The sequence below is a fragment of the Euprymna scolopes genome, chromosome 24 (genome assembly GCF_053919585.1).
Source record: "Euprymna scolopes isolate OS-2025 chromosome 24, ASM5391958v1, whole genome shotgun sequence".
Classification (NCBI taxonomy): Eukaryota; Metazoa; Mollusca; class Cephalopoda; order Sepiida; family Sepiolidae; genus Euprymna; species Euprymna scolopes.
Window position 1 is genome coordinate 89,262,174 of NC_136505.1, and position 24,076 is coordinate 89,286,249.

General features: G+C 33.3%; 1 protein-coding gene and 1 long non-coding RNA gene across 3 annotated transcripts in view; one reads left to right on the forward strand and one right to left on the reverse strand.

Annotated features, from left to right (window-relative positions):
- LOC145246825 (cilia- and flagella-associated protein 300-like) overlaps positions 1-17,212 on the forward strand; it is a 488,667-nt gene extending 471,455 nt beyond the window's left edge. For both annotated transcript variants that reach the window (XM_080108661.1, XM_080108662.1), the window contains one exon: positions 16,962-17,212. In XM_080108661.1, the coding sequence (XP_079964787.1) occupies positions 16,962-16,966 (5 nt within the window). In that variant the 3' untranslated portion in view covers positions 16,967-17,212. The remainder of the gene's footprint in view (positions 1-16,961) is intronic.
- Positions 1-20,318, reverse strand: part of LOC145246828 (uncharacterized) — a 67,677-nt gene extending 47,359 nt beyond the window's left edge. Inside the window, exon 1 of the long non-coding RNA XR_013863173.1 lies at positions 19,411-20,318. This is a non-coding gene — a long non-coding RNA (uncharacterized LOC145246828). The remainder of the gene's footprint in view (positions 1-19,410) is intronic.
- Between the last annotated feature and the right edge of the window lie 3,758 nt (positions 20,319-24,076).

Sequence of the window (24,076 nt, forward strand, 5' to 3'; positions counted from 1 at the left end):
GGGTGTTTTTATTTACCTAAAACCACACACACCTCCAAACACCCGGGCATGCCGGGTACTTCCCCGCTAGTAAATAAATAAATGGAAATTTTTTCGGATTAGCTGAAGAAAAACACCCGGCTAGCTGAATCCACTGTGAAAAATTTCCCCCACTCTATATCTGTGCCTAAATCAAAACGCGGATTCCATGGGCAAAGCTTCTTTCTTAGAACTGCACGCCTGTGGAACTCTGTTCCGTCTGCCTGCTTCCCTCCGGACTACAACTTGGATGTCTTCAAGTCTAATGTTAACAAATTCCTAATGAACCGCCCCCTTAAGTAAACACTCCATCAAATCTCCACACTAACGTAATGTACTTGCAATAACCCTTATCCCTGAGTGGCTTCCGGGCCTTGATAAGTGGTGATCACTGTGTAAAAAAAAAAAAAAAAAAAAAAAAAGAAACTTAGCCCACCCCAGTCCCTAGTCCACCTCTCCTCGACGAATCATTAAGTACTCGCTCCTGAAATATGTCACCAAGTCTGAAATCAGTTTTTATTTTTCAGAATTCGTTACTAAACAAAACAAAACTTGTTTTTATTTGAACTTTTAAACCTTCTTAATTCTCCTTATCCGAGATGACTTACATTTTATGTGCGGAGTCAAAAGTTTTAGTGATTTGGACTCCAAGACACCTGCCTATATTTGTTTTGCATGATAGTCACTATATTCAATCATTCTACTCCTTAATTATTACCCTAATCACCTCTGGGTTTCTTAATATGTATTAATACTTTACTAGCAGGGTCTGTGGTAATTCCACTGCGGCATCTTTTACATGTAATATCTTGCTATGCATGTTTAGCATAAATGGAGACCTCTCGATATTATTGTAGTCCTTTTGCTAAAACTACGTAATCTGATTAATGTAGTGTCAGAATATATCTGGTTATTACAGTTTATCTTAATATCGTTATGGGAGTCTGCGACATATTTCCATTGTATGGACGCCCAGTGTGAATGGAAATCCGACAATATTATACCATCTTTAGACAGAACAGTCTTGTAGTATCTGTTATCTAGCCAGAGGACGAAGAAGGTATATTTTAATTTCACGTATGGCCTGAAAGCGACATTATTTTTTATAATTTAATTTTTTTATTTTTTTATATTGCATCTTTGGTGATCGGGAGATCCTATTTATTAAAAAGGGGGATAAAATTGAAGCTGGTAGCATGGTACATAGCGTTTTTTTATCTCATTCGTTGACCCAGACTGTCAAGTTCTCGACCTGTCAGGATCAGCAAGCCTCGCTTATAAACCTATTTTTGCCGCAGTTCCTGAGGATTGTGTAAAAAATGCCCATAACCCTCTCGGAAATGCTGATCATTGGTAGATATCACCCTAAACCCCAAGTTGAAGAGCCATTGCTCCAAACGACAACGTACTTCAAGAAGACTGACTGGGAAGTCATCAAGGATCACATCGGAGATGCCCCATGGAGCAGTATATTTTCTCTCTATGTGGAACAGTGTGTAAATGAGATTACTGAAAGTTTCAAGGCAGCAATTGAAACACATGTTCCACAATGAAGTTCTATAGCAAATTCCACTCTCTCCAATGGTTCACTTCTATTTGTGAAGCTGCCACAGACTTATCCGACACAATTCCAGTACAAACTCTTCTGTTTGCCTGTTTTCCATCTGACTACAATTTGGTTATCTTCAAGTCCAATGTAAACAAATTCCTGATGAAAGCCCCCCCCCCCTTAAGTAATCCAATTTACCAAATTTCCACTATCACCGATTACTATACTCTGCAAATATTTCAACAAGACTACCTTCCTCACTCCCTATCCCTTACTTAAGAAGAACAAGGAGTATTCTGGGCTTTTTTATTATGTATATGTCAGCCTTGCAAGAAATGCCTATAAACTCTATAAGAGTACTGAATTAACTTAGAACTGGAGTGATTTCCTCGGCACCAGACACAGATATCAGTTTTATTACATACTAGCAGGACCTGTGGAAATTCCACAATGGACTCTTTCATAATGATGTTGGCATTCTGTAGATATTCAGCGTAAATGGAGACGTTCTGACATTATTGTAGCTCTTTTGTTAAAACTGCAAAAGTATTTATCCAAGTTAGCAAGGACGCCCGGCGTAGCCTGGTCATAAAATATGCTTAAATATGATATTTTAATTCTTTCAGATTTCATATATATTATTACAGAGTTAATGTTCTATCGATTTTTATATATTATAAAGTTGTGATTTAATATATATATATATATATATATATATATATATATATATATATATATATATATATATATATATATATATCCATATGACTTGGGTGCATCAGCTTGAATCAAAACCAAAACCAAAACTTATGAAAAAATATATATATATATATATATATATATATATATATATATATATATATATATTTCGTAAAAATCTAATGGATAAACATCTGAAGAAGTTGGTGGGGACACGATATTTTACGGAAACATAAATCATACTCATTAATGAAACAGCTGTAATGGAAAAATCCAGGAAATAAACGAAGGTTATAAAAAGAAAAAGTGAGTCTTTGAATTTTCAACAAAATTTTGCACTATATATGCTCTGTCCCTATTAAATAGACACGTTGAGCTTAACTGAAAATTAACGGTGAATGTTTTTAAAATAACAATCTAGACCCGTTAAACAAAAACGGTATACATTGAAAGTAATGATATTTCAAAAATATATATAACTCGAGTTCCTTCAGCTATAATCGAAACCGAAACAAATACTTATGAAGACTTCTTGGTAAAATTATTTATTACAAGAAATGGAAGTCCATAACAATTAAACGACAATCACTCGGATGTAAGTGTGACACACAAAATAAATAACACACACGTTATCCTATTAATATATAGATAACTAAATATGACATTGGTGACGAGACACTTGTGCCCTCTCGACATAAATATCCTCAACTAACCTGACATGCAATAAAATCTCAACCCTACACTGTAGAGATCCCTAGATGCTGTAAAACCTAATAGTTTATTCCCCCGAACTGCTAGACTTTCAAATTCCCTGCTGGATTTCTGTTTCCCTAACTGTACTGGCATGCAGAAGTTCAAGTGTAATGTGAACAGAAATCTTGCTGCTCAACTCCTTACATAGTGTCCCTGTAGATTTAATCCCAAATAGTAGACCCTTACGTCCAAGTGGCACTCTGCCTTGTCTGGAGTGAAAAAAATAGTAAAAAAAAATCTTCCTGTTTCTTTTCATGTTCTATTGTCTGTTTAGCCGAGCATGATTGCAGACATTAACTTCTACTAAGGTTGCTTCTTTCTCCTTCTTGCCTCATATCATTATGCCAGAATTAATAGCTCAGTATTTATGGAAAAACCAGAATTATTAATATATTCATCACCGTTTCGTCTTTATTTAAAGCAAAAAATTGATTTGAAGAAATAGAATACAAGTACAATATTTGAAAATATTTGGTGCGTTTGTGACATGAAAAGGATGCTTTTTGTGCCTCTCTGCTTGTATAACATATATATTATGTATCATACTAGCCCGGTGTTGCCCAGGTGTTTGGAGGTGTGCGTTGAGCAAAAAAAAAAAAAAAAGTGGTAGTAGGAAGGCAGGCTCGAACCCGTACTGCGAAGAAGGAAAAGAACGTGAAAAAAACGTGACGTCTTTGCTGTTGCGCCCATCGCCAGACCGGAAGTTGTGAAATTAAGGATAGTCAATCGAAAAGAAGGGATAACTTTCGAAAATATCGGTGAAAAAAGCGACCCCTACCTGTAGAAAACTGTCCGGTTGAGGATGAAGTAATTAATATTTGTAGCCAATTTTCCGATATTTTTCGTCCGAAGGGTCGAGCTTCAAAACGATACAGATCTCGTGACAATCCATCGCCTCTCTCGAAAGTTGTAGGCAGACATACATACATACATACATACATACATACATACATACATACATACATACATACATATATTTAAACAGACAAGTGAGATTTATATTATAGATAATCAGGGAGACCCAACGTTGCCCAAGATTGAATGAGGATCAACAGATGTTCCCCTTTCATAGTTTTATTGTAATCAAAATTGGTGAAATCGACAATTTTTAATCAAATTGATTGATTACCTGCTCTAGTTAGGGACCAATCCTCCACAGTGTACCGAGAGGTAACCTCATATGCCTCCACGCAGTGACCTAGTATACGGTACATAGCACTGTAGAGAATCTACTGTTAGTTAATTTTATAGGCTGGGCTTGTGTTATGATAAAATTTCTCAAATGCACTTATGATGTTAGGCTGTATAAAAGTGTTAACTTTGGTCAAAATTGAACTGTCTTCTTTAATTGTATTTTTTCGATTATCGATTTTTGGTGTTTATCAGATGCATTCCGATAGAAAACCTATGTAAGAACACTCCCAGGCACATCAAGTACCTTCGTGTATTTTTTTTTTAAATCGGGCCAGCCGTTTCCGAGTCTATAGAGACCGAACGGACACACACACACAGAGTAAAGATAGAGATATATAGAAGATATGAATATCATATTTAATATGAATGTGATGAAAAATTTACCTTCGTATGGCAGCTTCATATATAAATGGGGAGCGCCATATATATTGTTTTTAAAATATAACTATCCACTGACACGTGTTTCGTCGTCTATGACTCATCAGAGTGACTGAATCTAGCGAGACTCGAAATCGGGTCCTATATATATATACACAGAGAGAGAGCGAGAGAGAGAGAGAGAGAGAGAGAGAGAGAGAGAGAGAGAGAGAAGGGGGGCCTATTTGATAATTATATAATCACCATAATATTTGTATACACTCGCTGGGTGTGCATATTTACAAATGCTGAACCGATACAAACATACAAAGGCAAATATTTCGTCATGTATCCGCATTCACGCGTACTGCCGTGCCATACAAGCATTCGCCCCGGCCCAGCCCCGCCCATCCAAGAGAACCACATGCGGAGCCTTTCATGTCTGCCGATACCTAAACTGCACACACCTGCCTCAACTTAATTCCAGCCTCTTCTTCACTGGAGAGGAGGAGGGGACTACTGGCATTTCCGGCCTCTCAGTTTTTCTTTCGGGAGGAGTGGAAGGGGTGTCGTTTCATCGACATTTTCCTCCTTATCATCGTCTTAATAATCATCATCATCATCATCGTCATCATCATCATCATCATCATCATCCCTTCGCTTCCCAATCCAAAAAAGTCTTTGAATGTCATCAAATTTCTTAACCAACCACAAACAAAACAACTTGCTTGGAATTTCCAGAAATCATCAGCGGGCGGGGGTGATACAACCTCCTCTTCGTGTGCTTCCTACTCTCCCGTGTCTTGCCTGAACACACACGCCTTCCTTAAATGTTACGAATTTTCAGGCCAACCTTAAAAAACTGAAGACTTAAATAACATATCACTTTTCATATCCTCTTTTTATCTCCCCATGAGATATTCTTATCTCATGGGGAGATAAGAATATCTCATGGGGAGATAAATCTCGTCTTGATAAAAATACCTTAGTTATTGTGTAGGGATTTTTCGGATTGCTATCCTCGTATTTAGTGTTATTTTCACAACATTTCGGTCGATATAACCTCCGACCTTCTTCAAGTGTATTCTTGTCGATCTTTTTTTCTTTTTTTTCTTTTTTTTTTTAATTTTTGACCTTTTAGCAGCTATTTTACTTTTCAAGTCAACTTAAAATGCCTCTCTACGCATGCGCAAATATACATTTATACGTTAATGCGGGTTAATTTTTAGCGTTTTTGGTTTAAATTAAATATATATTTAAATGTATTTAACAACCGGGCAACGTCGGGCGGCCTACTAGAAATACATAATGAAATAGGTTTGTTATAGATACGTTTATTAGGCAAAATCCGGCGCAAAGATTCTGTAAAATAAACAAACATTTATTTCTTAAAAATCAATATTTCGATGTGATACATTCTTGTTGTTGTTGTTGTTCTTCTTCTTCTTCTTGTTATGATGGTAAGAAAAAAGAATGTAGTAGTAAAATTCCGTTTGTTTTTCTTATCTCTCGGACATAAAAAATAGAACTTCTGCATTACACGGACGGCGCCATTGTTAGGGGCGATAACTCCAATTTCTTCTAGGCCAAATAACACGGCAAATAAATAACAAACAAAATTTTTTAGCACTTCTGCATTATACGGAGGGCGCCATTTTTTGGTGCGTTTCACTAAACTGTCGCCAGGTGTCGCTTCTTGGTCAAAGAACAGGAAACAATGTTCATTCATTTAATTCCATTTAAATTGTTTATTACATTAAACATTAAAACTATAATATACTAGCAGTTCAGCCCGGCTTTGCTCGGGTCCTATGTACTGTTCATAATTTTATGTGCAGATATATATATATATATATATATATATATATATATATATATATATATATATATATATTTAACAAAAATAGGGAGTACTATAACGAAGCAATAAAAAATTCAGGTTACAATAAAAGAATACAGTACATAAAGAACCATAATGTTGAACACACTAACTTTAGGACAAATGTAAATATAATATCATATAATAGAGTAATGAATAGAAATAGAAATAAAATAGGAACAAATAACAGAACTGATAACAACATAAGTACCAGCACTCGTGAAAAAACAATAAGAAGGGAGAACAACACTAACACAAATAGAAAGAATAGGAGGAAGCAACAAACATGGTTCAACATCCCATACTCTATACATATTAAAAATAATATTCCAAAAGAATTCTATGAAATAATAGATAAAAACTTTCCACCAAGCAATAAATTAAGTAAAATCATAAACAAAAACACTGTAAAAATTTCTTACTCAACCTCACCAAATTTAATTAGAAATATAATAGGAACGAACAGAGCCAAAATAGAAAAAGCAAATAATAATAACTTAGAAAATAATAGGAATGAAAACTGTGGATGCAACTGCCGTGTAGCTATGGAATGCCCGTTAGAAGGAAATTGCCTCGTATCAGATGTTGTATATAAATGTGAAGTTAAAACTAATAGAGGTGTAAAAGCATACATTGGTAGTACGAGCACTCAGTTTAAAACCCGGCTAAACAATCATATTTCATCATTTAACAAAAACAATAATAGTAGCAGAAATATAATAAATAACACAGCAAACACTAATAATACTAATAATAACCATAGTGGGAGGGAAACAAATAGAAAGAAAAATAATAATGACACTGCACTTGGGGAATGGATACGTGAGCTAAAAAGCAAAAATATAGAGTACACTTTGAAATGGTCCGTGATAGGTAGGGCAAAAAGTTATCATCCATCAAAATCAGGCAAATGTTCCTTATGTTTACTAGAATCCTACAAAATACTAACATCTGATAAAAACTCATTGTTAAATCACCGTACAGACAACATACAAATATGTCTGCATAAAAATAAGTTCCTAATATCAAGATATAGATAATAAGTAAACAAATAGATAGACAAAAAACTGAACAAAAATATTTTCTTTTCACCAAAAAAACCGAGTTTAAGATAAATGAATAAAAAATATTAGAATAGCAAATAAACTTATAAATAACAAACCTGAACACAACATAAATACACATGATTAATAAATAATAATATGATAAATAAAAAAATTAGCAAAAATGACAAAGATTAATAATTGAAACAAAAAATAAATAAGTTATTTCCCTTTGACTACTAAATTATAAGGTAAATGCACAAATTCTAAAAGATGTAAGTTAATGACTGAATAAATAAGAAACAAAGAATTGATAGAGTTAATTCCCTTTAATCGCAAAATCAGAAAAGACCGTAAACTTGACACTAAACATTATAAATTGGAAATAATGAAAATAATTAACAAAAAACATAATATAAGAATAAGAAATAATAAATATGTACATAATGATAACCATTTTAGCCTAATAATAAAATAAATACGAAAAAAAAACAATAACAGAAAAAAATACGTATAGACGGCTAAAAAATAAAATGTAACGTAAACACCCAAGAGATACGGAAAAAAAGGAAAAAATTACTAGCTTAAGAAGAAGTTAAAAAATTAATTAAATAATTTCGTAAATAATAAATCAAACGTAATAAAAGAAGAAACAAAATAAGAATGCAGAATTAACATAATTGATATTAGATACATAAATTGGAAAGAAATTAAAAAACCAAAAAATACGAAAATAAGGCTAACAAAAAGAAAATATAGATCTATAAAAAACCCATGGAAAATTTTTAAAGATGGCAACCTCGATAAAAAAATTCCATCCCCATGTGAGTTTTAAAAAACAATTTTTTGACTGTAATTAATTGATTTTAATTGTCTCCGAAGAGAACGGTAAATAATGAAAATTCGGTATGTTATAATTAAAACAACCGTTTGTCCTTTTACCCTTCGAAACAGCTGTCAGACTAAGAAAAAATATATAATAACATGTCATAAAAAAATAATAAAAACAAAAATTGTGTACTACTAAAAAAAAGGTGTTGTTTTTTCTGATTGTATAAATTATATATATATATATATATATATATATATATATATTAAAAAGTTTGACTCATACCCAGGTAACCTACATGTAAAATTTCAAGTGTTTAGACCTAAAATTGGCGGAGGAGTTTGGTAGAGTTTTCAAATCGTTGAACTTTGATTCCTTGACAGCCAAATTTCTGGCCGCAAACCGATTAAAAAGATTTTCCCAAATCTCAATACTCCTTATGCCAACTCTCGTGTCTCTAGACCGAAAATTGACAGAGTAGTTTGATAGGGAAATGTACGCACGCACACGCACACACACACACACACACACACACAATTTCACTTTTATAGATATATAAATAATATATGTTATTTTATAACCACAAAAAATTAAAACTATATTTTGTTACAGTGGCAATTTTACTTTAATTCAAAAAAGTAGGGGATGGGGGATCCAATGTTGCTTTAATTCAAAAAACTGTTTCAGCAGGGGGCGGGGGATCCAATGTTGCTTTAATTCAAAAAATGTTTCAGCAAGGGAGGGGGGATCCAATGTTGCTTCAATTCAAAAAAATGTTTCAGCAGGGGAGGGGGGATCCAATGTTGCTTTAATTAAAAAAAAAAATGTTTTATTAAAATTATATTTTCTTACGCATACTTTTCACTAAATGTTTTTACAATTATATATGGAGACATTTTTAATAAATTGGCTTTTCTGCATTAGACGGACGGCGCCATTGTTAGGGGGCGATCACTCCAATTTCTTCTTGATAAAATAACATGACAAATGAATAACAAACAAGATTTTTTCCGAACATAAAAATATTTGAAAACAAAAACATGTATTGTATGAAAATGCGTTAATATATAATTGTAAAAAAACATGTATTGAAAAGTTTGCATAGGAAAATATAATTTTAATAAAAACAATTTTTTGAATTAAAGCAACATTGGATTTTTTTCCCAAAGCATTCTTTGAATTAAAGTAAAATAGGATTTTTTTTCCGAACAATTTAATAATTTAAATGAAACATTTTTTTTTAATTAAAACAACATTGTTTTTTTTGTTTTTTTTTTCAGAAACATTTTTCGATTGAAAACAACATTGTTTTTTTTTTGTTTTTGTTTTTTTTTCGAAAGCATTTTTTAAGTGAAACTAAAATTTTCACTGTAACAAAATATAGTTTTATTTTTTTGTGGCACCTATTGACGAGTCAACAAAGTTATATATATACTATACTAGCTGTACCCGGTCACGCGTTGCTGTGGCTCAGTCTGTTTAAATAGAAATACAATTTAAAAAAAGATAAAAATGTACTGTAAATTTACTGAATATATTAATTTATCTCACGAAAAGTTGCATCCTGTAATGTTTATATATATTTAATTTTTTTTTTTTACAATTGTTTTTACAACAGAAGTTGCACGAACTATAATAAGAACCATTAGTGACGCATGTTTTTTTGTTGTTGTTTATGTTCTCAATATTTGTGGATACACAATATTTTGAAACTCGTTAATGTTTATAGCAAACGCCCAGCAAATTACTAAGTTGAACATACACACACACATAACAGTAATGACCTAAGTATGAAACGAACTTGACACTGTGCGAATTAATGTCTCTTAGTGACGCTATATTGTAATTTTAGTAACCGTTCATTTATGAAGCATAGAATTGAATTCGGAATATGAGAATTATCAGAGCTCAGCCAATCAGAAGGGACGGAGTTTAGCAAAGAAGCCGTTATTATTTATGAATCGGAAACTGTGAAGATTATGGTAAGTTGCTTTGAATAGCCAATTACGGGCGGTGAAAGCACAGAATCTGTGGAAAGTGTAGAATTTGTTCTGGTGACAACTGGGAGTAGTGGTAGGATTAAATATTAGAGAGAAAAGTAGACACTTCTTCCTCCAAAGATCTTGCGATTGCGATGATGTTGCTCGTAGGATGTTAGTCATCTCATCTATTCTCATCTCTGCCGTCTTTCAGGACACTTCACCACTGAATTTACATGACTTCTCCAGTTCTCTCAATCTTGCGTGACAGTTTGCGGGTCCCGAACACTTTTCAATTCTGTGTTCTGTAGCAGATTGTCAATATCACGTTAATGTTAATATCACGGATGAATGTGTATAAAATGGTGTTCGAAAGCTACATAAGATAGTTGTATATGGCATCTGTTGTTGCAAACCTACGATACTTTGGTCCAGAGGAAAATTTTTGCAGTTATTTTATTATATAGGAGATTATAGTTTTTGACCAAGAAACGCCACCTGGCGACAGTTTAGTAAAACGCATCAAAAAAATGACGCTGTCCGTGTAATGCAGAAGTGTCTTTTATTTATCCGGTGTTGCCCAGGTGGTAGAGAAAAACAATTAAAAATATAATCATGTTTATATGTTTTTAATAGACTTTTAAAAAATTTCGTTTTAGTTATTATGTATTTTATTTTGGATAAATATTTGATTAATTATACAAAAATAGGTGCTTATGCACTTATTGTGCCACGCTATTTTGTAATAGTATTTTCTATTGTTTTACGGTTTTTTTTTTAAATTAAATTGTTGAAGGAAATTCTTATGCGAGTAGAGCGTTTTTTATTACTTTTCATAATCTGCCGAATTTCCGATTTTAACAAATTCTCATTAATTAAAAGATTGAAATATTTTTAAAAATTATTTACTCAAACATCCAATAATTTTATAAATCTCTATCTCTACTAGTAGAAATTTGTGTGTGTGTGTGTGTGTGTGTGTGTGTGTGTGTGTGTGTGTGTGTGTGTGTGTGTGTGTGACTTCGTTCCCTATGGACTCGAAAACTGCTGGGCCAATTTTTATGAAATCTCATACAAAGGTACTTTTCCTGGCAGTGTTCTTAGGTAAGTGTTATATCGGAAAATAATCCAATGAAAGAAGGAACGGACAATTTTGACCAAAGTTAACATCTTACATCACAAGTGCATTTGAGAAGGTCAGTCATATATAAAGTTGGTTCTTTGATATGGCAGGGGCGCGTTCGAAATGAATGTTTCTGTTTAGAGCACAACTGAAGTATGATACTTGGCTTTTGCATTTTAAACTTTAATTCAAGCCATTATAATTTCATAGAATCAACAGTAGGTTCTCTACAGTGCAATGTAGACTACAACGTATTGTGGACTAAGTCACTGTGGGGAGGCATGTGAAACTTCCTCCCGGTGCTTTGATTTTTGATTGAAAAATGGGCGATTTCACCGATTTCTATGACAATAAAAATATGGAAACGTGAAATATTCATTGATCATCATTCAATCCCGGGCAACGTCGGATCTCCCTGTTAATAGAGATTAAAACATTATCTTAACAAATTTAGTTATTGTTTTATCATAATTTGGTTCAATTAATAATTCAGTGACCTGGCTTTAGCACTGGGATCAGAGAGTGGTGTCTTTTCCTTTTCCTCAGTCAGAGGAGGAGGAGAAATCTTTCTTGAGTGAAACAATTTTTTTTCCATCCAGATTACCCCTTTTGGTACACACATGAAAAAAAAACTACATTGTCACTAACTTTTCCCTTGTTGGGGAGCAAAATAAATAGTATCAAACGATATCATAATCATTAAATTTAACTTTCAAAATAACAAAAAAATAAAAATGAAAATAAAAATAATTCCCAGAAAACGCGGTGTAGATATGGTTTGTGACAATCATTTTTTTTTTTTTTTTTTTTTTTTTTTATTACATTTTCACCCCAAACAAGGCAAATTGCCACTTTGGTGTAGGGGGCTACTATCAGGGGCAACAACTACTGGGGTACTATGTAGGGATTTGGGCAGCAAGGTGTCGGTTCACGTTACACTTGAACTTCTGCACGTCAGTACTGTTGGGGAAGCAGGGACCTGGAATGGAATTCCAGAGTCTTGCGGTTCTGGGGAAGAAACTATTGGAGTAAAAAGATCTTTTACATCTAGGGACCTCTACAGTGTGGGGGTGGGATCTAGTAGCCTGTCGGGTTTGTCGAGGGTGCTCGCGTCGTGGGGGCACAAGTGATTGCAGTTCATCAGAGCATTCACCACTAAAATACTTGTAGAACAGGCAGAGGGATGCAACATTTCGTCGATGGGACAGAGGCTGAAGCTTAGATGCCAGTTCAGGGCCTATCAGATTTGCGACTCTCTTTTGAACCTTGTCAAGGAGCGAGAGACTAGTAGCAGATGCACCAGCCCAGATGTGGCAGCAATACTCCATACATGGGCGAATGGTGGCCTTATAGAGGTACAGGATACTTTCGGGTGTTAGTAGTTTTCTAGCACGGTAGAGAGAGCCTACCTTTCTTGCAGCGGCCCTGGCAATGCCTTCAATGTAATTGTTCCAACTCATGTTTCCTGTGAACGTTAGGCCAAGGAGTTTGAAAGATGGACTCTCAGATAAAGAGTCGTTGGCCATTGCTATTGGTGGTAGAGAGGGTTTCTTGTAATTATTGAATGAAACTATAACAGCTGATAAATTGCAAAGAAGCAAAATATGCAATGAATGATTTTTACCAAGCGCAAGAAAATTTCATTTTCCACCGACTTGTATAGTTTTATATTTTTGAAACTGTGTAAGCGTTTCAAATTTATTTTGGATTTCAATAAATATTTGATTAATTATACAAAAATAGGTGCTTATGCACTTATTGTGCCACGCTATTTTGTAATAGAATTTTCTAGTTATTTTGTTTATTTTAGAATTCATACAGAACAGATACTATTCATTCATATAGCCTTAACAAACAATGGTTAATCGTATAAGTTTTGGGGAAACTGCAACGTGTTTTGAAATAAATGAAAATTTAAAACATTTGCTGTAAGTGAAAAATATACAGATCGGTCGAAAATAATATTTCAATGCGTTTAGTGACAGTTATTAGTTGTGATTTTTGTGTTTTTGTGTGTTTTTGTTTTTTTCGATTTCTCTTTATTAGCTATCAAAGACATAAGCAAATGCCACAACATTTTTGAGGTACATCCACTCATCTTTAGAAAAACTTTTGCCCGTAGGTTTGTCACACAGGCGGCAAAAGTGTAGTATATGCAAATGGGGGAGGGCGGTACAAATATACAACAAATAACTTTTACCAAATGCAAGAAAATTTAATTTCTACTGACCTGTATAATTTTTCAGTTCTGCAACTTTTTGTAAATGGCTTTCATTTTAAAATTTGTTAAAAATAAAATAGACGACGCTTTGATATACTGTAACCTATTTTGAAATAAAGAAAAACTTTAAAATAGTTTCGGTAAGTTAAAATATATAAATCGAGTGAAAATTAAATTTTAATGCGTTTGGTGACAGTTATCAGTTGTAATTTCTTTTCCATTTCTTAAAAGACACAATTGACGGTGGCCATCTTGGATTGCTACTCGTTAAAAACCATAGAAAAAAAAAAGATAAAAATTTTTTAATTGTTTCAGAACTTTTATAAAACTATGCGTTGTATATTTTGTTTTCGATTTTTTGGCTGTAAACTATCCACATGAATCTAGGAGGATGGGAGCATCATTGCACAGGTGATGCATATATATATATATATATATATATATATATATATATATATATATATATAAAAATTTAAAGGAGATTAGAACAATAGTCTAAAGAGCTGAGTGTATTTTAATGTAGCAGTGAAATTACTAGTTTCATTAAAATACAGGAAAGAAAAAATGCTCGTTGTAATTTAGATATATAATAAGCTCGATAGGTAAATATCCTAGAGCTAATTCAATATTAAGTAATGTGATTGATAATTTAAAATTTAAAAATCAAATTATAATTAAATCAAAAATCAGTTTCACAAGAAGGAACAACAACAAAATCAATTATCTGTACGATCGTTTCGGAAAACCGTGTTTTTATTGTGGTAGACATCAAGTTACGGACAATAATTATTACATATAGTTTTTTAACTATATTTTTGAAACTGATTTTTAATTTAATTATAATTTGATTTCTAAATTTTAAATTATCAATCACATTACTTAATATATATATATATATATATATATATATATATATATATATATATATATATATATATGGGTAAATATTTGGAATTTCCACAGTTCAATTTTCGGTAGTAGCCTCCTACCTTATCTAGTACCATCTACCAACATTTTTTTTTATATACACTAAATGCCTTCTTTGTACCTTCGCCCAGTCCCCCCCCCAACTATTTGGGTATCATATTTTAAAATTTTCAGAAGGAAATCTCCATGCGATTATGAAGCAGTTGCATCATCACACAAGTGTAACATGCATGAATACTAATGGGAATTTCTGCAGTTTAATTTTTGGTATGACCCCCACTACTCCATGTGACACCAGATATTAGAGTACCGGATACCAACATGGTTTTATATTAAACTAGCTTGGGTGCCCAGCGTTGTCCGGGTGTTTGGAGGTGTGTTGAGAAAAAAAAAAAAAAAAAAAAAAGTGGCAGTAGGCAGGCAGGCTCGAACTATGACGCCAAGACGGAAAACCTGACATCTTACCACTACCCATGATGCGACCGGAAGTTCGGAACATTAAAAATTAGGCAAAATCAATCCAACCGATACGATGACTTGCAAAAATGGCTTGCAAAAATCGACCCCTCCTTGTTTAAAACTGCCCAGTTGAGGGTGAAGGAATTATTATTTTTATCCAATTTTTTTATATTTGTCGTCCGAGACATCGGCTTCAAAATTATATTAATCTTGTGACAACCCGTCGCCTCTGTCGAAAGTACATACATACAAACAGACAGACAGACAGACAGATGAGATTTATATAATAGATGTTTTTTTCTGAATACCTCCTCCCTAGCCTTCTCATCCAACATGGTTTTAAACTGTTTTCTACATCCCCACCCTACCCTGCACATGACATAAAGGATATATACAATGTAGGATGGAAGACGGGTATTTCTTTTTATTTTGGAAAATAATCTAGCCTATTGCTAGTCAGTAAAATGACTAGAATAAAAACCAGCAAACAATAAAGATTGCCTCAAAACATCAATCAATTCTTGAAATGTTCTTTTTCTTGTTCTATTTTTCATTCTTAGTGAGTTCATGACTAGTACCAAGTAATAAATAATAAATTTTATAGCAATATTAGCCTGGGGGCCAGACGTTGCCCGGATGTTTGTAGGTAGGCGGTGGGGGGGGGGTGAATCAAAACAAAATGGAAACTAAAGAAGTAATAACCCCGTTTAAATATTATTAAAAAATGTTAAACTTCTTTAAAGAATCGGAAAAACAAAAACAGAAAAAAAAAAAAAAAAAAAAAAAAAACAGCGAACGTGATGTAAAAAAAAAAAAAAAAAAAAGAAGAAATTTATGATCTACAGACCCACCCTCAAACCCACGGTTCGAATTCTTTCCTTAGGAGAGACAATGGAAACGTGTATTCAACACCCGAAGAAGGTCACAGGAACGTTGTGCTAATAACACCCCAGCTGAGAATAATTGTCCGATTAATCAAAATAATACAAACAATTTAGTTTAATTTTTTCATCAAGTGATGTATGGCCTAGAAAACAATTTCTTTCATAAGGGAGATAACTCTTTCCAACAGAAGTACTAGTTGTATGACAAGGATATCGTTTTTTGAATTTTTTGGTCCCCTGGCAAAAGGAGGGTGGTCCTGTAAATTCACCCTTGTCCGTTCGTTTGTACTTTTCTCAATAACTACGCCTTGGAATTGTTTTAAATTTTGCACAAACATTGAAAATGATATGAGTAAAAAAAGTAACTGAAGATTTTCCAGGAAAACTCCGGTTGCCCCTCTAGGGGTGTCTTTTGGGTTAAAATGGCTAAAATTGACACTTTTGTGCTTATTAAAAAAAATTGATGCCTTGGATATTTATAAAACTTTCTGAAAAGTTGTAACTAACTGATTTCTATATAATTTAGTTTGTCTATACTTGGCGATAACTTTTGGGTGTGCCCTAGGGGCTCTTTTAGAGCTAATAAATATACTCCATTCTCCATTTTTGGGACTATTTTACCATATTTGTCCAAAATTTTCTGTATATGTCTATTTAGCAGTTTTGCATGATGCTGAGCTCAAATTTAAATATGTTAAGGCCTTGGAGACATTTAGGGCTAAATTGGACTTAGTCATTTCTTTTTTTGCATGGTGTAGAACTCAAATTTACATATGTTTAAACCTAAAACTGCACCGTTTGTTCATTTTCACCAGGATTTGACGTCCCTTGGGGATTTTGGGGGCTAAATGGGGGAGAGGAAATAAATGCTGAACTTAGTCATTTTTTTATGCCTCATTCACTGTGCATAACATGTGGGACCATGCATGCTTCACTTGTTCTTTTTTTTTTTCAAGCAATTTTTTTTTTTAATTTTGAAGACTCTTGTTTAGATTATTTCTTGGTAGTTTAAAAATATTAATAATAGAATTTCTTTTATTTTCACAGGATAAAGATGGTTCCCTGATTTATCCCGCTGATGAACCACATGAACAAACATTTGCTTATTTGTTTGTTGATCCTTGCAAAAAAACCATTACAGTTCTTTACAGTCGTTTTGCTTGAATTAAAACAATTAAAGACGTTGCGCATTTTACCAATAATTTTAAACTTTGACGTTTGTTTATATTTTCTGGTGAGAATGAAACATTGTTTATAAAGTTCAATAAAAAAAAAAAAAGATGCCGTCCATACTAATATTGCAGAAGTGTGTATTTTCTTGAATGTTATCAAATCTTTATTATTACGAAACGTATTTCTCTCACATAAATGTTTTTTTTTTCTTTTGAGTTTCTCTTGACTAATAGAAGTTATTTCCCTTGATTCTCTGTATCTTTCCATCAGAGGTTGCTACGGCTTAGACAGTAAAATTTTTAGAGATTTGGACTGAAGATACAACAGCAATAACAGAGAGAATATCTTTGTGAGTGAATAGATTTTTTTTAACAGGTAAGTTGGACCACATAGGATCGGTTGGAACATGCAATTGCATGATAAAAGATTGGTTAGTTAAGTCAACGTAATATACTGAAAATTTTAGCAACAGTCCAGAGAATTTTAATGATTATAGTAACTGATTTTAGTAAAACATTCAGTAAATAAGTTTCAAATTTGAAAAAAGAACATTTTTTTAAATAATTTTTTCACGACACACAATTATAAAATAAACAAATGCACTTAGTATGAACACTTTATTGCAGTTTCACCGATCATCCAAACTATGTGTCACGGGTATCAACAAAGATGATGAGATCAGACAAGAGAAGCCATAACCTATATAATAATTGTAGAAAATAGATTCGCAAAATTCTGGTATTAGCAGAAGCTTGCACACACAGACACAACCCACTAGTAACTTCCAGTTTAATAATAACCATATGGCAAGTTGTTGCCCTTAGTTGCATAGTTCTTATAATCGCCATTAATGCTTATGTGGCGCCACTAACTTCCTTTTGCCAGACTCATTCATAAAAGGAAACCACAAGCTCACTCTATTTTGCAAACATAGGTTTTTAAGCTCAGATTATTCTGATCAGTACCTTAGGCATCTTGCCACTGTTGTGGCTAAATCCCTTCTCCAAGGTCAACGGGTCATAAGTGTACAAGTTGAGGGATTAACAATGAAATCAGATTTGACATTCAATCATTTATAAACTGTACACTTCATTCATAACAAAAATGTATCATCGTCATATTTGTGTTGTTTTCGCTAAAGAAAATGTAATGATTGTTGCTTCTAAATTTCATTTAACCTCTCATCTTAATCCACTAATAATATTAATAATAAATTAAAAATAATTGGATGACTATAATCGTGGGCAATCCGAAAACTCCGTTTTCATTAACTACTACACTGAGATCTAATAGAAGGCGCCATTCCATTCCCAGGATTACTCCACTTATCCTAGATCCTTTCCTTATAATGTTGAGTAAGGAGACATTTTGGTATAATTCAACTGAGGATTGAAACCCAGTCTACCGGCCCATTAGGGAACATTCTTACTATTATGCCAAATATATTAATATCATATTTATTATTATTCTTTATTATTATTGTTATAATAAAGATAAGTGATTTTTTCCTCCCATTTTCATTAATAAGCTATGGAAAACCATCTCGATATAAGAACCATCTTTAAATAAGAAAATTTGGAGGAGCAGATCTTTTCATTACGTTCAGCTGTAATTCAAAATGGACTGAAATCACAAAAGAACTTTTTCAACACCAAACAACCAAGTCATGTAGATGAAAAGGAAATTGACACAACACTAACATAAAACGTTTCGGTACTTGTGCATCTATGTTACTGTGCTGAACTAATAACGTTATGATTTAGAAAGCCATTCTTAACATGGGGAGGGTATTTTGTAACTATTCTGTACTTTCACTCGACGATTTAATAAAAAAAAATACTATTTAAAAAATAGTGCGGTAACATACATCTAAAAGCATAAACACACAAACAAATACACATATACATATACACATGTATTGTACATGCACATATATATATATATATATATACACATACACATGTACACATTCACACATACATGGTAGCTTCTCTCACTCTTTACAAACTATGGATACCCATTGTAAAGGTGCCTATGCATGGAACTTTTGGCAAGAGTTGCGCAATCACTAACCCAACCTCTCCTGAGTCAGTGTTGTTAAATACTAATGACAAGTGGAGGTTCCGGACGAGTGGAAACAATGCCGAGATAAGCAAAGAGCACATACAGTGCATAGAATTCCCAAATAGTTACCCATTTGGTACTAACCAAGTTCAGTGTTGCTTAACTCCAGTGATCTGACAAGAACCGGTGTGTCAATATAATTATACTGTATATACACACACATACATATACACACATACACATACATGCATATACTTACCATCATCGGCAATCACTCATGTTGAGTATGATTGTTCTCCCATCCGTGAGATTGGGTCTGGTCATTTGTGGCATGATGGCTGTGGAGACCGATCCTTGACCCGCAGACTTTATTGTAGTGGGGGCATGAGTGGTTAGTCGACTGGGTAGTGGAAGAGGCAGAAGAAGCTGTGTTTGTAGTAGATCTCTCCTTTCTCTGCGGCTCTGTGGCGGTCCTTTTCTGAGTGAACCGTGCCTTCATGGACCATCCTGCTCCACATGCCCCTTTGGAGAGCAGCTAATAAGGCTGAAGTGACACTGTCTCAGGTGAGTCTTTATGTTGTCCTTATATCTCTTTTTCTCTCCTCCTTGGGACTGCTTTCCCTCTTTTAGCTGACCGTAGAGCATTTGTTTTGGAAGGCGGTTGTCAGGTATGCGCATAACGTGGCCTGTCCATCGCAGCTGGTGTCGGATGATGATTGTAGTGATAGTAGGTATGTTGGCCTCGTTCAGGACGCTTACATTTGTTTGTCGATCCTTCCATTCAATCCTGAGGATCTTGCGAAGACAACGCTGGTGATACTGCTCCAGGGCCTTCAGATGTCTGCTGTAGGTAGTCCAGTTGCCAGCCCCTATAGAGAAGAGTGGGCAAGACAACTGCTTTATAGACAAGCAGTTTGGCCCTGCTCTGTATATCCCGATTCTCAAACACCCGTTTCTGTAGCCTGGCAAAAGCTGCACTGGCACATCCGATGTGATTGTGAATCTCTGCGTTGATCTTGTGGAGAGTAAACTGCCAATGTAGGCAAATCGCTTCACATTTTCTAAGGTGTTGCTTTCCGGAGATGTGGGCGGCTGTGAGTGTGTGCAGATATTCAGATATAAACACACACACACACACACACCCACATCGACACACACTCTCTCTCTCTGTCTGTCTCTCTCTCTAAATGTACCCATAACCTATAACTCTACTTTTAATATTTTTTTTGAAAATTCATAAACTGTGACATAATGTGTTAAGTTTAAAAACAGTACAAACACAAAGTGTGATTTGTTTCATACAATTGGATAAAAATCAGCTTCCTTATTTAACAATGGTCATTTGTATTTAATTATAAACTAGCTGACCGCCCAGCATTGCTCAGTTGCTAAATACACTTAAATATGATATTTTAATTATGTGGATTTAGTGTTTGTTATTATAAAGCCAATTGATTATATTGCAGTGATTTAAAAAGTTTTTAAAAAAACTTGGATGTAATCAGCTAGAATCAAAACTAAGCTCTCCAACCTTATTCGTTACCATTTTATCGAAGTTCATATGTATATAAAAACTAAAGACAACGTTTTTAAAGATATAAATGTATATATTCCGCATGCAGAGAAATAACATGTTTGATTAACTTACGTCTGCCCAAGTTCCAATTTTTTCAATTTAGCAGCTGTTTTTAATGGCTAAAAATAAATTGTCTTTGTTCCATAGATCCAAGTTTCAAATTTGTAGACCAAAAAATTGGCTAGGTAGTTTAGTAGAGACCGTTCCTTATATATATATATATATATATATATATATATATATATATATATATATATATATATATATATACGGCTTTCTCCCCACAGAATCCACAATACCTTTTCAATGTCCTACAGTACCTTATCTGCTATTTAAAGTACAAACAAATATTATCTTTGAGGTTTCTAATGTGGGAAGTCACAGATGTGAATTTAGGAGTTTCTTTCTAAAAGTATGAGGATGCCTTGAGATTCTATTTTTCAACAAACCTGCCGTAGAACCTATGAATATGGCGCCTTTATAGGAGGAGAGTTAATGGCTCTATTGTTATTCCCTTCATTTTTATTATTATCCTTGTTGCCATCATTATTGCTGCTATGAAGGTTCCGAATAGAATCTTGTATTACTTTACAATTTTTAGAATTAGAGAGTCCAAAGATGTTTGCATTAACATACTTTTAATGTAAGATTCCATAGTTTTCATCAACTATGCTATTTTTCATTACATGGGTATGGGTAATAATATTGAAATACTAGCAGGGTGACCCGACGTTGCCCAGGATTGATTGATGATAAACGAATGTTTCACACTCCCATATTTTTATTCTCATCGAAGTTGATGAAATAGTCCAGTTTTCAATCAAATCGATTGATTGCCTGCTCTAGTTGAGGACCCATCGCGGTGCACCTGGAGGAAGCTTCACATGCCTCTTGCTGTGACTTAGTTCACAATACAAAACTATAAGTTTTTTGGACCATTGCATAGAAAAAAAGAATTGGCTTAAAATTGAAGTGACGAAGAGTGAAGAGACAGGAAATTGCACTGTAGAGAACCTAATGTTGATTTTATAAAATTTATTTTTATATATAATGGCTTGAATTAAAGTTTAAAATGCAAAAATCAAGTATCATGCTTTAATTGTGCTCTAAACAGAAACAATAATTTCAAACGCGCCCCTGTCATATCAAAGAATCTACTGTTGATTTTGATATATCGGGCCTTTTATTTTTTTCCGTAGCCTTTTTTTTTTTTAATTTAATTTTATATAAGTTTTTAAACACCATGTTATGGAATCGGTGTTGAGGAAGAGACTCACTGAAATTAATTTTTAAAAAATCGTCTTAGAAACGATCGCACACCAAAATATTTTTGTTGATGTCAATTTACTTTCTCTCCCTCTATATATAATTATAAAATTCTGTGGGCCGCCCGGCTACGCTTGCTTGCATCTTTTCTATCAAAAACATTCTTGTCATGGAAACCAGCTTGTATTTAATAAAATTTACTCCTTTCCACAGTCCCACCATATTTTGTACAAATAAGCTTCAGTCTTTGCTAAACTTGTAGATATAGTTGCAATCATGAAACTATATTAATTTATTTTTATTTCGGACTATTATTCTCATCTTTTTACTGGTTGTTTTCATCTTTATTGGTTGTTGTTTTTCACAACGTTTCGGCCAACTATTCCTCTGGCCTTCGTCAGGTGTTAACCGCGACGGATAAGAACTTTGAATCTCCTAACTGCATTGTCAGCAATCATTGCCATCCGTAGTTGTCGTCTCACCACGTTTTTTGCCAAGTAAACCTCTGGCATGCTTTGGGTAGGATTGTAACCGCTATCTTTAGACAATGTCCATTTGGAACCGTAGAGATTCAACGTCTCTATCAACTGTGCCACAGGCCTTGAAGGTGATCAAGGTTGGATTCTTTGATCTTATAAATCTACATTTTTATTTATTATCTGATCTTCCATAGTCGGGTCCGTACCGATTGGTATATATATTATTCCTTAATTGGAATTCAATTTTTGAGATGAGCATTATATATATTAATTTATTTTTATTTTGACGAAGGCCAGAGGAATAGTTGGCCGAAACGTCGTGAAAAACCAATAAAGATGAAAACAACCAATAAAAAGATGAGAATAATAGTCCGAAATAAAAATACATAATTATATATAATGCTCATCTCAAAAATTGAATTTCAATTAAGGAATAATATGTATCATGAAACTATGTTTTGATTTCGATTCTAGTTGATGACACTCAAATCATACTTTTTTTTTTTTTACTTTTTAAATCATGACTATAGATTGGGTAGAATATAATTTAAAATAATGAATTTTTAGTTATATATATAGATTACTAGCATGGGTGCCCGGCGTTGCCCGGATGTTTGTTGGTGTATGCTGAACAAAAAAAAAAGGTCAATTTTTTTAACTTTGACCCGTATTATGACCCCTTAACATTTATTGTTAAATCAAGTTATTAAGTTAGATCCATGTCCAAGGAACCCATATCTAAAATTTCAAGTGTTTAGACCCAAAATTGTCGGAAGAGTTTGGTAGAGTTCTCAAAGTTGAAGTATCATGCTTAACAGCTAAATTTCTGGCCAAAAACCGATCACAGATTTTCCCAAATCTCAGTATATTAAATTTCGAGTCTGTAGACTAAAGATTGACAGAGTTATTGCGTATTGCGTCACAGAGAGACACACAGACACGTTCACTTTGATAGATATGTAGATTAATATGAAATAATAAATACAAAATCTGCGTAAATCAAAATATCATATTAAGCATATTTTATGACCGGGCAATGCTGGGCGCCCCTGCTTAGTATATATATATATATATATATATAAAAATTCGACTAAGCCGGTGGACAAACAAATTAAAATTATTAATAAATAATAATAAAAACGCTTCTATTATCTCAATATCATTAACCAATTTTATTTTCAAAAATAGAACATATTTTTTAGAAAAATTAACAAATTTTAACATAAAAATTCAAAAAAAATATTTTGTTCAAAATTTGGATTTTTACTGAATGTGAAAAGTTTATGAAACGCACCAACGTGTGAAATGGAATTAAAATTTATTATGTTTGACCCAAGAAATATTTAAATTTATTGGGTTAGAATGTCCATGATGTGTATGCCCACCAGAATTTGATTTTAAAAAAGCAAAGAAAAAAAATAGGAAGAAGAAAAGTAAAGACAAAAAAGACAGAAAGAGAAATTAAAAAAAAAAAAACATAAAACCAAAAAAAAAAGATACCTTGCATTTGGTGAACATTTCCATAGATACTGGATGGAAGATGGGCGAGAAAAAAAAATTATGGAAGCCTTTTAAAATTCAGGCATATAATATTTATATAATCA